The sequence below is a fragment of the Trematomus bernacchii genome, unplaced genomic scaffold (genome assembly GCF_902827165.1).
Source record: "Trematomus bernacchii unplaced genomic scaffold, fTreBer1.1, whole genome shotgun sequence".
NCBI classification, from domain to species: Eukaryota; Metazoa; Chordata; class Actinopteri; order Perciformes; family Nototheniidae; genus Trematomus; species Trematomus bernacchii.
The window spans coordinates 2,846,039-2,860,280 of NW_022987429.1; the positions used below are offsets into that span (position 1 = coordinate 2,846,039).

General features: G+C 39.7%; 1 protein-coding gene across 1 annotated transcript in view; it reads right to left on the reverse strand.

Moving 5' to 3' along the window:
• Window positions 1-14,242, reverse strand: part of fstl5 (follistatin-like 5) — a 166,077-nt gene that overhangs the window by 39,591 nt on the left and 112,244 nt on the right. The window contains exon 10 of the mRNA XM_034140696.1: window positions 294-455. Within this exon, the coding sequence (XP_033996587.1) occupies window positions 294-455 (162 nt within the window). The remainder of the gene's footprint in view (window positions 1-293; window positions 456-14,242) is intronic.

Genomic DNA, 14,242 nt, shown 5'->3' on the forward strand with positions numbered 1-14,242 from the left:
ATATGACAAGCACGATCATTTCTGACGTGGGTCTTAGCCAATCTAAACTAAACATTGTATACTGCTTTGAACCGGTATTCCTCCATCTTGTGACTGTGTAACTCCCTCTCTTGTATATAAGCATTTGAAGGACACTGTTCAGGAACTAGTTGTACCAAATGCTCTGTATGTGATGACTACTTCCATTCTTGCAAGGATAATAAATATGTATCCTGTTATTGAAGCTCAAGCCGGTGACGAGTGATATTTTTTTAACACACGTGTAGATGCAGAGAGCAGTGAAGCAGGAGTACCTTGCAGGGTGAGTTGTTTGGACAGCTTGGAGGTGATGTCCATGCCGTTCTTCAGCCAGGCCAGCTGCGGGCTGGGGATGCCCTCAGCGTGGCACCGCAGAGAGGCGGTGACGCCCGGCTCCCTGGCCTGGCTCTCTGGGTACACCCGGATGACGGGGGGAACTGAATTATGGTAAAAAAAAAAAGAGAGAAGGAAACAGAGAGAAAGGAATGAATGCAATACAATGGTTTGTTTAGTATCACTTGAGGAGGGAGGTAACCTTATTGAATGAGAAGTTGCCAAGCTTTAACTTATGGGTTGGCATTAGCATACACTATCAATAAGGACGAGTGTTATTTTCGGCAATGCCTTAAGAAAAGGTTAACATTTGGTAGACATTGATTTTATGTAACCTTTTTTGTCAGGCAGGGAATGAGGGGATAGAAGTGGAGAAAACAAAATGTGTGAAGGCAAAAACGAAACGTCGCTCACTGCTGCAAACTGTGCCAAAAGCTGACTGCACACATTCCTGCACATTTTACCCTACCCTGAAGGAAAAACAAACACACATTAAGAACTATCCTACATACTGTATTTCTAAGAACCAAAAATCAACATGAATCAAAAAAACACACAAAAACATGAATAATATGCATTTATGCAATGGCTGAGGATATGCCACAAGTGTTGCTTTATACCCGGTGGCTAAATAGTTGGAGTCTTGCTCCACAAAACATGGAAAATATCAAAAGAATGAATTTGAATAATCCTTTAAAAGGAAGCAGCCTTCTCTGGGTAGCATAACAATGATAAAAACCTTTCAAGAAAAGGATAGCAGTATCTCTGAGGACACTCTCCCAAAGAAATGGTGACAGAAACTTGGACTGTGACAATTAAATGTTTACAGAGCGACCACAGAAAGAATCTTCCTGTCACATATAAGACGACATCCTGGCAGGGGTTTAAGAAGGGACGTCACATTTCTCTATCTTGCCATCTTGTTTTGAGCACTTTCTCGTAGCCTCTGTGGCCCAAATCAGTGTCCTCCTTTCAGACTTCAGAGACGTGAGATGGCAGCGAGCGTCTTGGCAGGAGGTGAGAAGGCGGATGACGTGCTGTAGAGACCATTTCCTGTGGGCGCTGGGTCAGAGGAAGTCTTCTAGGCAAGGTGAGCGAAATGACTGAAGATTGTTGCCACGGCCATCTGGTAACTACGGCACTCCCGGGCTTTGGAGCTCGTGTCAACCTGACTGCCAACACGCCATCCAGAGGGGGCCACCAAGGACTCTGAAGACACTCAGGTTACTTTACCAATCACAGTGACGGAGACACTTATACCCTCAGCAGTAACAATGTTCACCGTAGAGCCTATGGAGACAATTATTTTCTACGATCTTTTGAGTGAAGATTATGACTGACACTAAATATCTTTACACACGCCTGTACGAGAATACAACACTTTCTATGTGTGTGTGAAGCTAATATCCTTCCTTTTTTTCTGTGTACTCTGTGTTTACTGTAAATCACTTAGTGACAGCCTTGATCGTTAGAATTGCTCTGTGGATTATTTAGCTTGAATCTATAGATGCATTGTATGTTCACCAATCACCCTGAAAGCACATACAACAAAAGCATGCATCTCAGCATTTCTATAAGGGTTGTATACTTCTAAAGCAATAATATTCTGTGATTTAAATGTCTTGTATTTTCACCGTCAAGGCCAAGCATACATCCAAGAACTTGCCTGTTTCTTGGCAGAAAATGTACTACAAGCAATATCCAACGAGCACGTATATTCTCACTATAAGGGAACCTGGCAAATTAGATTGGCTAGTTACCTAAACACATAAATATGGTGAGAAATTCTGAAATGAAGCTATCAAATGAAGTTTGATACTAGTAATACAGACTATTAAGAGCTGTAATATTAAGTCGAGGTTATTAGATGTCCCCTTTGAAAGTAACTGGTTACGTTCTGATCATTGATTAATTATTTGATTGACTTTTAAGTAAAAATGCCAAACATTTGCTAGCTCAAACATGATGATTTGTTACTCTACCCTGTATTTTATGGAGGTTCAATTAGAACTTTTCAAAGACCCCCATCACCCCAGCCACAAACTGTTCTTTCTGTTGCCGTCTGGCAGACGTTACCGCAGCATCCTGGCAAAGACAAGAAGATTTGGAGACAGTTGCTTCCCGCGGGCAGTGAGACTGTTAAACAATTGAACTGTTGAAACAACTTCAAAACATTCATCTGCTACTCAGTAATATGTATCTAATATCTAATATATATCATTCCAATAACTTGTATATAGACTCGTACTGCACTATTCCACATCATCACTTTATTTTATAACTATTTTTCTTTTTGTATTGCTCTTGCTATCTGTATTGTTATTATGTTATTATGTTGCATTGTTGGAGAAGCCTGTGACACAAGATTTTCAACAACATAATTACTCTGTAGCTATGTCAGTTTGACAATAAAGAACCTTGAACCTTGCACTTTGCTGTCTTTCAACTTTAGTTTTTTTAGATTGGATGAAACAAGTACGTTGAAGACTTTAACTTAATGTTGTTCACATGAAAAACAAATCCACAAACGATTATCTTCAGATTAATCCATAATGATTGCAGCCCTTCAGAGGATCACTTTCATTCCCTTACATTACTGAACATAGCGAAGCTTAATACATCCAGAAAAGTGTTAAAGAAACTAAATATTCCTCGACTGTTGAGCTCACTCAATCAGTCTAAAATGTTACAGACTAAGCTGCACCGACCCAAATGATCACAACCGAGATAATAAGGTTCCTCTTTGCACAACAACTAAGAAAGTACAGTCAATATAAAGTGCTCATTATGAAGCCAAGGCAACACTTCCCTTCTCTTAGGCTCTTTTAAATTCAATGAATTAATCAAACTATTGCAAATTGATGGGAAGTTATGAGCAGTATTTAAGTATTTTAAGATGAATGATCATTTGTTAAATGTCACTGTACAAGACGACATTGTAGAGGCACATTTATTTTCATAATTGTTTCTGTGAGTATGGCAGTGATTGTGGGGAGAGTTGGGGGTCAGGGCACACATGGCATTAACCTATGTTGCTGGCCCACAACCACAACAGCCCATAAATCAACAGCTGTATAGATTCTAGCAATACCGGCCAGACTCCCTCGAGCGCCTCATTAATAAAACCTCACAGGCAATCTAACAATGTTGCATTAATTAGTGTGTTTGAATTAAACCACAATACATCAACAAGAGTTTTTCTAAGTCTAGAGAAACTGTTTACTGTCACATTGGTCAGTATCGGTTCATTTGTCAGTGACAGACACTTCCGTTGAACAAAAGCTTAAGCACAGATAAGATATATAAAATAAGCTCTATTGATCTGGACTCAACGTGTTTCCAAGAAACTGCATTTGAAAAAAGCAGGTTCATGTTACATTGAAGTATTTAAATACATTTTAATTTTAATTTCAAAGGAATTTGGTGAATATTTTGAAGGAAAAAAAACGGGAAATGTATCCTGATATGAGAAAAATGTGGGTTTAACACACTTATTTGTACAAGTACATTTTTACCAATAAATACTTTCAAGTTCAAATCATTTCTAATAAATACATAGGTTTGTGTGATTGCATGTTTTTCTATCCTTCAGAGTCTATCTGGAAACAGGTGAGAGGGGTCTTATGATCAGGATGGTGTTTTGTAGGGTCCTACACAGTATATAGAAACATCTTTCGATGCTTTTGAAACTGATAGAAAATAGATAGCATGGCATTGAGCCCACACCTCATCTCATACACCATGTTGGGTCAATTGCTTGTGAGATTTGAGAAGATAGAACTGGTTGGTACTTTGTGCTGAAGATCACCAATCAGAGCTCCAGGTGTCAGATAGTTCGCAGTAAAAGAGTACGTGCAGTGTGTGGAGAGGTGTAATTACAGAGCACGTAAGTGAGGTGCAATCAGGGCTGTGAATGAGTCTACGTTTGGCTGAGGGAGAGCAGAAGTTCCAGTCCTCTGTAGATTTCATGGACCTAATGCAACATCTGTGATGGGAGGGTCACACGCCTGCCAAAAACTCAATCCCAGAGTAGTTCCATGAAACATCCAAGAGAGGTTCCTCCGCAGTTCAGCACGACATAATGACGCACATAACTGTGTTGCTAGGTGTATACACTGTTTACATATGTGTATGAACACTGAGCATATGGGGTAAGCAGAGGGGTGCCTGATCTGGTTTATATGAAAGATTCTGTATTATTAAAAAGGTAATAGGTGTGCGGAAAAAGTGAACATTACAACTAAAGGTACATTTAAATGTTCTTAGTATTTGGTTGGGAATTTAAAATTGCTTTCGCAGAAGGATGTATGCTAATTATTGAGCATTTTCTTTGAAATGTTATGCTATTCAAATAAGCCTGTTTTTTGTTTTAAAAGAATGCTGGGGATAAGCTTTTTTAATCAAATAGTGACAGAAAAAACTGTGAATGAGATTGACAGACCTGTAAGAGTTTGTATAAGTCAATTTACAAGGATAACAAATAAATCTGAATTTACTCTGGTCATCGTAAAATGTTTTAGAAGAGCCCTATTATGCTTTTTGGGGTTTTCCCTTTCCTGTAGTGTGTTGTATACTTTTGTTTGAATGGTCTGCAAAGGCTAGAATGCCAACGTTACCTCCAGAGGGCGATCTCTTACACACACCACCCCCCCCCTTCCTGAAACGCCTCAATTGGACTCCTTTGTTTACTTACGTTACATGATGACATCACTATGTTACACCTGTTGGCTAGAGTTCCTACATATTGTACGTGATAAGCTAAGGGGGCGGGACATCTCTGCAGCACAGGCAGTGAACATTAAAGCATGTAGAAGCACAACATAAACATATGAACATACAACTCATAATATGTCCTCTTTAACCCTTAGGTCCATAAGTGGGTCTTTTTTGACCTTGTGAGGTGGTTTTCTTAGAGTATCTTTGTAATTACATTTTTTTATCATTTCATATTCCAGCTATTCCTCAAAAAACATGTTTTGGATATCATGCCATTCAAATTTTAAATATAATTGTATACATTTTAAGAAATTGTAGTTTTCGTATTACTACCCCAAGCTTCCATAAGTGGGTCAAAAATGACCCGCATGCATTTTCTATGGAATTTCGTTTTTTTTTCAAAATGTGAAAAAAATGTCTAAAATTATAAATAGTGAAAAATGTAATATAAATATTTCTAGTGTGAACCAAAATATAATACTAAATATTATACAAGTGATTTTTCTTAACCAAAATGACAAAAATGGCATAACAACACATTATTCTAATACAGGTCCTTTTTGACCCACTTATGGAAGAGTGTAGGGTCCAGTCACTCGTGCATCTAAGGGTTAAGTGATTTTAGCAGGCTGTACAATTGTATGTAGATTATCATTGATAAACATCAATGGATACATTTTCACTAAGTGCCGAATGTCTGCCTTTGTAAGAAAACGCTTCACTTCTCACTTTAATGTTAAGCCTGAGAAGCTTTTTGAAATAGATTTTCCTGTCAGGTATTCACTGTGAATATCTAGCTTACCTATCGCTACAGTGAAAATGTGACTGATGGTGACTCAGGGGGATGGGATGGGAGGGGCTTGTCAGAGACTTGTCTAGAAAGAGACAAGTTTTATAAATGTTGCTGAAATCCCACTCTAGCTGCCCATTGAGCTCAATAAAGGTCATTCCTTTGTTATTTGAGGAAAAACTCATGTCAGTGAATTTCCCCCATGACTGTGAATAAGGGAGAGAAAGTACATCCTGAGCTGCTGTGGATATCTATTGATTATATTACATGTAAACCTGGACACTGATAAGGGTCAAAAATCCCCCCCAAGGTACAATACAATAATAAAAAGGGGGGTATAGCCAAGAGGGTATCTATTTAACCCTCCTGTTGTCTTCGGGTCAAATCTGACCGATTTACTACTTTCATCATCATCGTAACTTTTTTGTTTTAGATTCGACTGCATTAAGGCTTTATGATATCCTTCACAGTAGACATTTGAACATATACAATTGCTGATCACCACTTTCATTGCATTTTGGATTTAGTCAACTTTGTAACAACCATGGTGTTCCCGTCATGACCGCCATAAAGAAAAGGAATTAGTAACCATCCGGATCAGATAAAACACACACACACACACACACACACACACACACACACACACACACACACACACACACACACACACACACACACACACACACACACACACACACACACACACACACACACACACACACACACACACACACACACACACACACACACACACACACACACACACACACACACACACACACAATATATGTGTTCCCCCCTTATATGCCCAATCCCCCCATGTGAATCACACCTGGCACACGCACACTATAGATGTGTTCCCCCCCTTATGTGCCCAATCCCCCCATGTGAATCACACCTGACACACACACACACACACACACACACACACACACACACACACACACACACACACACACACACACACACACACACACACACACACACACACACACACACACACACACACACACACACACACACACACACACACACACACACACACACACACACACACACACACACACACACACACACACATTTCTCACTCTTATGTGCCCAATCCCCCCATGTGAATCACACCTGACACACACACACACACATACAGAACAATTTGACACATGTCCCACTCTTATGTGCCCATACCCCCACATGGATCACACCTGGCACACGCAATACATGTTCAGTGTCTATTCTTTGTATATTTACTGCAGTTTTTCATGTATACCAGTAGTCTGATACAATATGTACAGTTTGAAAGGGTGTTAAATGACATTTGGTGATGATTAATGGTTTTGTGTTAATGTAATAGCAGTTAAAACAGGACCGGTCAAATTTGACCGTGAACACCAAAGTAAGGGGGGGGGGAAACGAAGACAATAGGAGGGTTAACTAGAAAACTAAAACAGAGAGACATTAAGGCTTTGAATTACTGTAAATTAAAATGTTGCCTTAAATCTTTAATGTAAGTTCAAAACAAATTGAGCCGATGTTATCAGGAGAATTGGGATAATTGCTGTTAGTTTAGTATAAGCACTGTTTCGCTAGCTAAAGCAATTACTTAGACAGCATTTTACATTTTGTTGAGCTACATTAATGGATGAAAGTTAAATGAAAACAAAACTAAAATGAAAACAATCATTAATAGAGTAAAATAAATGTATTAATATGATTTTATTTGCGTATTAAAACGTAGTGGTCCACTGATATCTAAAACGTGTAACAGTAGAGGGAAAATAGGAGCATTTGTTTTTATTTCAGTCACAGGTGTAGGTTGCTTAGATATAACAGGTGTGCCAGCTGAAGCTCAATTAGGCCAATGAACTGTTTTCATAACATTAGTTCGGATTTGTTAAGTGATCAAATAAAAATGACAGTGAAACAGAAGCCAGAACGTCTTCATCTTTTAGTAAGAAAACAGTCTTTCAGATTTAATTAATCTAAAAGAGACATGGTCTAACAAACGCAGACTGTAGGGCAGCATCGACACCTCCCTTTCGCACATATGTCCTCTCCATAAACGTATATTTGCGAAATCAAACAAATACACTCACCTCCTAAAAGGCTTTTCCAACTACAACAAACCACAAGGAAGGTATGGTTTTATATGATGGGCAGAATTAGCTAGTTGCCCCAAATCCTTTTTGAATATATGATAATTGAATATATATGCCTCAAGATGAGTCATTCAAAAACATTTAAGAGGAGAGAGTAAGTGGATTCTATTACCATAATTAAACCTTGCAATTACAGTATATGCCTCGAGCAACAAGTCAAGCTGCAGTTTCTTTCAAATATGTATTCATAATTTTAACCTATTAACATTTTTTGTGAAATGTTTATTATTTGCGTATGGCGTATGGATGGCCAATTTCTTGAGGTCAGAGGGACCTTAGACAAAAACAAATAATCCCATCCTTCATCCATTAGCTCCAAATGTGAAGAGTTTCCTCAAATGAGACGACAGTGGAAGGCAGAGACCGCAACCCGAAAACATAAACCCTTCGTCCTTGATTTGATTTTCGACATATTTTTCACCAATTGGGAAACGAAAACAATTGGCAACATATTCGATCTTGAGAAAGATGTCTCACTGTGTCTTGGCTCTAAGGCTTAAAGGGGCTCATGTTGTTCAAAGTGAGTTTGGCGCTTCAGGTGTTGATTGGCCTGTGACATCATCAGACCTGAGCAATCAGCCGGCACCCCGCTGTCTCTGAGCTCTACACCTCTACCTGCCGATAATGATGGCTCGCAGGGAAACTACCGATATGCCTCTGAAGCTTCCAGTTTTTAAGCTTGAAGACATCAATAGCAGTACATCTGCATTTTCATAAGCCACCATGAGAACCATGAAACTCTTCTTTTCCCCTCTCAAAAGGAAAAGTGTATTCCCTGCCTTTTGAAAATGCTTCACTTCCACACTCCACCAATGTGCATGTGTTAACTCCATTCCCTATTTCATTTGCCCGGACAGTGGTGAATATGAAAGGGGGCGAGACGGTCGGTGGGATTTTTCCACTCACAACTAGTTTCAGACAAGATGTGAGAGAAGCTTCATTCTGATGTGTTTCTGAGGGTGTCAGGAGAGCCACTGCCAGGAGAATGCGACACAGCGGGGCTGACAGCTCCATCATAAACCTCCCCAGCCAGTCGTCAATCACTCAGCAGGGCACCAATCGGCCATGGTGCTCTAGAAGATGAGGAAGCATGCAGACACAAGTGAAGAGGACACACAAACTCCACGGCAGGACACAACTTCCCCATCACAATACTGTAAGATGTCCAGCTAAGCCTTAAAGACGTGCTACAGCGCTTTAAACAAATTCAACTCAAGGCGAGTTTGTGAAAAACATGTCTGTCATCACCATAGGATTGTGAAAGCTGACCAGGTAACCGTGCAGAATGCAAAAAAACACACACGATCCAGTGTCCTCTCCATCACATATATACAGACAATCAATCAAACACTCCTATGACAGAGTGTACACACACAGTGACGTTCGCAGACACACACTATGACTAATATGCTCACATAGTGATGAAAGCCTCCCCTCTCAGCTGTGATCACTCTCTCACCTGAGCGTCATGCCTCAGAGGGAGGGACATGTGGGAGTAATCCAGCTCTTTTATCCACAGAGCCAGAATCCAATGCATCACGTTGCTGGTGGAAAAGTACTTTTTAAGGATTAAAGGTCCCCTGTCATGGCCATTCACTACTGATCATATTTCCATTGTTGAGGTCTACTAGAATAGATTTAAATTGTGCAATTTTCCAAACTCACATTGGTTTCTCATACAGCATCTCTGTATAGTATGTGTATTCACTCTCTGTCCTAAACGGCTTGTTGGAGCTCCTGCCCCCCCCTCCCTGTGAGCCCAGTGTGCTCTGATTGGTCGGGACGTTGCGAGGCTCGTTGCTGCGATCTGCTGCGAGGAGCGGACAGGTTTCCGGGTCGGCGATACAGCGAGAACAAGTGAAACTCATCCTGAGCACACACAAACACTCACAGCCGAAGTAAAAACAATAAGTGTGGCTTGATATTGAGTAAGAAAAAGATTTATAACGCTGTGAGAATGGGTCTGCGGAGAACATTTCTCCGCGATCCCAACTCGTCTGTTACCAGCGTTCAGGGAGCTCTATGCAAGTCAATGGGACTCCCTGTTAGTTAGCCAAGGGATCCTGGTGTGTGAGGTGCTCCGCGGATTGGTCCATTTGGGCCAATCCGGTCATTTGTTGTTGATTTGGGTGTTCACACGTCACAGAACCCAGGAAGCAAACAATGGAAAATGAGAAATCTCCAACGAGGCGTTCTGGGGCAGCATAGACAGGTCTTTTCTGTGTTAGAGTTTTACTCGCTACAGGGTGTACTTTGAGGGTTTGTGACTCTGCAGACCGGGACGGGTAATAACCGGAAAAGCATGACATGGGCCCTTTAAGAAACTATCGACTCCAATTGAGAAGTACAATTGATCTTCAGGGAATACCACTGCCAAGGTGTCGTCTTCAGTGTGTGTTAATTTTCTGTTTTTCTGTAGGCGCGTGCTTACATGTATAATAAGACATGGGGAAAAAACATAGCTTAATATACCATAGAATGAAATATTCATGATTCTGATATATAGAGACCCCCTCAATTCACCGCTTGTACTGGATATAAGCAGGGTTACGATTGTGATAATACTTCAAATAAGAGTATTTATTTCAATAAAATATGATGGGAGTGCAAATATAAAACATTTAGAAAAGTATTGGACTCTTGCCTATTGGACTGCATACAGTGTTTTTGTTTGAATAAGCCGAGAGAAATGACGAATATTATCAAGAAATGTTTTTTTATCAATTTAGCAATCAATTGGCATGGCGACACATTTGTGCTAAATGTACCAATATTAAAGCAGAAATAAAAAAATGTATTGGCTTTAGAAAGCGATGTAAATATACAGACTATATGTTTTTGATCATTCCCAGCAGGAATACCTTTAGTTCAATGTTCAAAGTGGTGATCACTTGAAAGCTTACAGTCCAACACTAAGGCTGCAGGTCCATCATTGAACATTGGCCTCAGGTCGTCTTCTGGCAGGTAAACTTATGAACTACTTTATGTCTGAACATGTTGTTTATATTCGACCGCTCTTGTCTGGTGAGAGAAACTCAAATAACCTTGGGTATATACAGTATCTGGCAGGCTAGTTTTGCACTTTATTATTCATTGAATTTGCCCGTTATATATATTTCATGAAGTGTCATACAAAGAGAATATAATCACATTTGAGAAGTTGGAACAACAGAATATGTGGCTTTATTCCTCGAGTAATGACTATAAGGTAATATATAATCTCAATAGATGCAGTTTCAACGCACATTTACGTTATCTCAATTTCTTTGCCGTAAACCAAACCCCCCTTAAAAAAAAAGTTTCCCAAGTGGCTCACACTCTCTTAAGTAAGTCTACTCTTTTTCGGTGTCTTGGCAAGGTAACACTCAGAGCCCTCCTCTAATGCAATATGCCGTCATATGTGGGCAACCGTCTGCTCTCCGGGGAAAACTTCAAGACGAGTTCAGCTGCTAGAGACCGTCCTGCCCTGTGTGAGGATTCTGGTTCTTGAGCTGCTGTTCATTCAGGTGAGCTCAACTACTGTATATATGCTTTACTGTATATGGCTCCACCTGAAGCTCTGGCCCCTTCCCAATAGTAATATGACATATTTGGAGGGTGGCGGGACTCGCCTCAGTCAAATGAATGGAGGGGGAAAATAACTCTAAATAAATAATAATTAAAATTACATTTCGGCTTCCATCCCATTTTACAACTTTTAGGACCTAATAATGTAAATAAGGGTTATTCAAGTCTTCCTACTGGGTATAGATATATATGCTGTGAGAGATAAACGTCTCGTTCCCAGTGTAAGTCAATGGAAAAAGTATGGGACCAATGACGTCACAAACTGACACGGAAGCACCATTTGTCCAATGCAATTCCTGGGGGCTTGGTATAGATTTGTCCACAAGGCCCATTTGGCCTGTATAACACTTCTAATGAGCCCCACACCTCACTTGAGAATCCAAAGAGATTGAAGCGGCATGAGTGCAGAGTTAAAGGGGCTCACATCCCCCACCAGGATAAGGTGGTTATTCTTTGAACAGTATCAATAGATCATTCTCAAAAACAGTGAGAGGGCGATTATGTATGACATTGACAAATAACTGCACATGTATGCTGCATCGGTAATGTATGTGTTATGTATCATTTATATCTGCAAACTGAGCTTGAAAGATGATGCTGCCATGCAGAAGTAAACACAATATTAGGACCCATATTGTTACATTTTACCTATCACAAACACTTACATTTCAAATTATGCTTTCAAAATGAATGCAGCTCCCTAAAGTAGAACACTACATTGTTTTTGCAGCAGCAGAACATGTTGGTGTATTTGAAGATTGAACGGAGACTTTCATTAATTGACCTCAAACAACAATTTATTTTTTGCTAAAGTGGCCGGCAGAGTGGACAAACTTTGCAGCCGCAGTACAAATTAGATGCAACTTTATTGATCACTGTTGCTTAAGTGGGGTCACTGCAACAAAGAAAGGGCAGTACATCATAGAAAAAGAGCAGAAGATAGTAAATAATCAAAACTAAATTAAAAAGATAGTGTGTAACGAATAAAGCGTGAGTGTTTTCATCAGCATGAGGTAGAAGATATGGACAACACACAAAAAGCATGTGTAAAATCCACAGGGACATAGTGATGAGTCAGCATGTATAAGTGGCACAAGTAGGGATTAAAGCTTGGAAATGCAGGATGATCCTCACACTTCACAAGCTTACAGCACAGACATCTCTCTTCCTGCTGATAGGAAAATCAAAAGTTTCTTCCAAAGAACTTCCAGTCTCATTTTTATCCTCTCTTCTGAATAAAACTCAACTTACTGTATATTCTGTCATTTTCATGCGGGCTCCGAGGGATGGACAGCACTCTGAATCCAGTTTCTCACAATTACTCTTTCAGCTGCTTCTTAATTGAGTTTTTAGAAATTCTCTGCAGTCATGGCAGGGTGATAGGATGGTCCTTGGAGACTTTAGCCAGACTCCAAATGTGAAATTCATAGTCTGCCTTAACAAAGGTCAGATGGAAGTTTCAGTGTCAATTACCACCAAAAGTCACGGGGTCTCATGAGATTGACTCTGTTTTCTTAAACACAATACTCGGTATAATAAGACCAGTAGATCATTGCAATTAACCTTGGAGTAATCCTTATGAAGAATGTTAATGAACTGACTGTCTGTCAATTGTAATGAGGATGTAGAGCTTTCCACATCGACACATTGTAATTTCTTCACATCCGACTCATTAGGACAAGAATCGGGCTCTTTCACAAAAAACTCAATCCAGACTCTTCACCTTTGCCCTCTTTGTACGCTCTACATTACGGGTTCATCATACTGAAGACCAACTAATCAAAAGAAAGTGGAATATGAAACTCATTACACAGATAATGGGCATAGACCAGGGGTGTCCAAACTTACATACAGAAAAATATACGAAGGGCTGGGCCACTCACTAGAGGTATATTGCCTCATAAATTCAGTTATAAGTTAGCAAAATCAATCAAATGTATGTAAATGATGCTTGTGAGTGTTGGCAGCTCATCCCTTAAAACAGAAGCCTCAGATTGATTATAATAAGGAGAAATATGAAGGGTGTATTTCAAGCTTGTTATGTAAATAAGTCATTGGGCTTTTTTCTTATCAACTAAGATATGTTAGAAAATGTTTCCAACTTCAATTGACTGAATTTATTTGAAAAGCGGTCTTATTAACACATGAATACTACTGTGTAATATTTGTACATTTATATTTAAGAAGTACAATATAAGAAAAGCACAAGTTTCATTTGTGGGCCGTATTCCATTATACTTTTTGAATTTGCTGAGGGCTGATTCAAGATGGTCCGCGGGTCGCATTTGGCCCCACGGCCATAGTTTGGACACCCCTGGTAAAGAGCCTGACTTAAAGTACAGCCCTTCAGTCAAACAGATGTGAAGATATGGGTCCAATGTAGGGCTGAACGAATAATCGATTTTAAATCTAAATCACGATTTGAAATGATGCGATTATCAAATCGCAAAGCCTGCGCAAAAAAAAAGAATTACATTTTTTCTTGTGTGTCAGTCATCCACACCAATCAGAAGTGCTGTGCTCCACATGTACCAGTCATTGTTAACCAATCAGAAGTGGCCCATGATAGAAGGTGATAGACAGATTGATCCAATCACCTGCCAAGTATTTTTGAAAGTGCCTGCCCTTTCCAAATGGCTTGCAATGGAGCTTTCCTAGATGG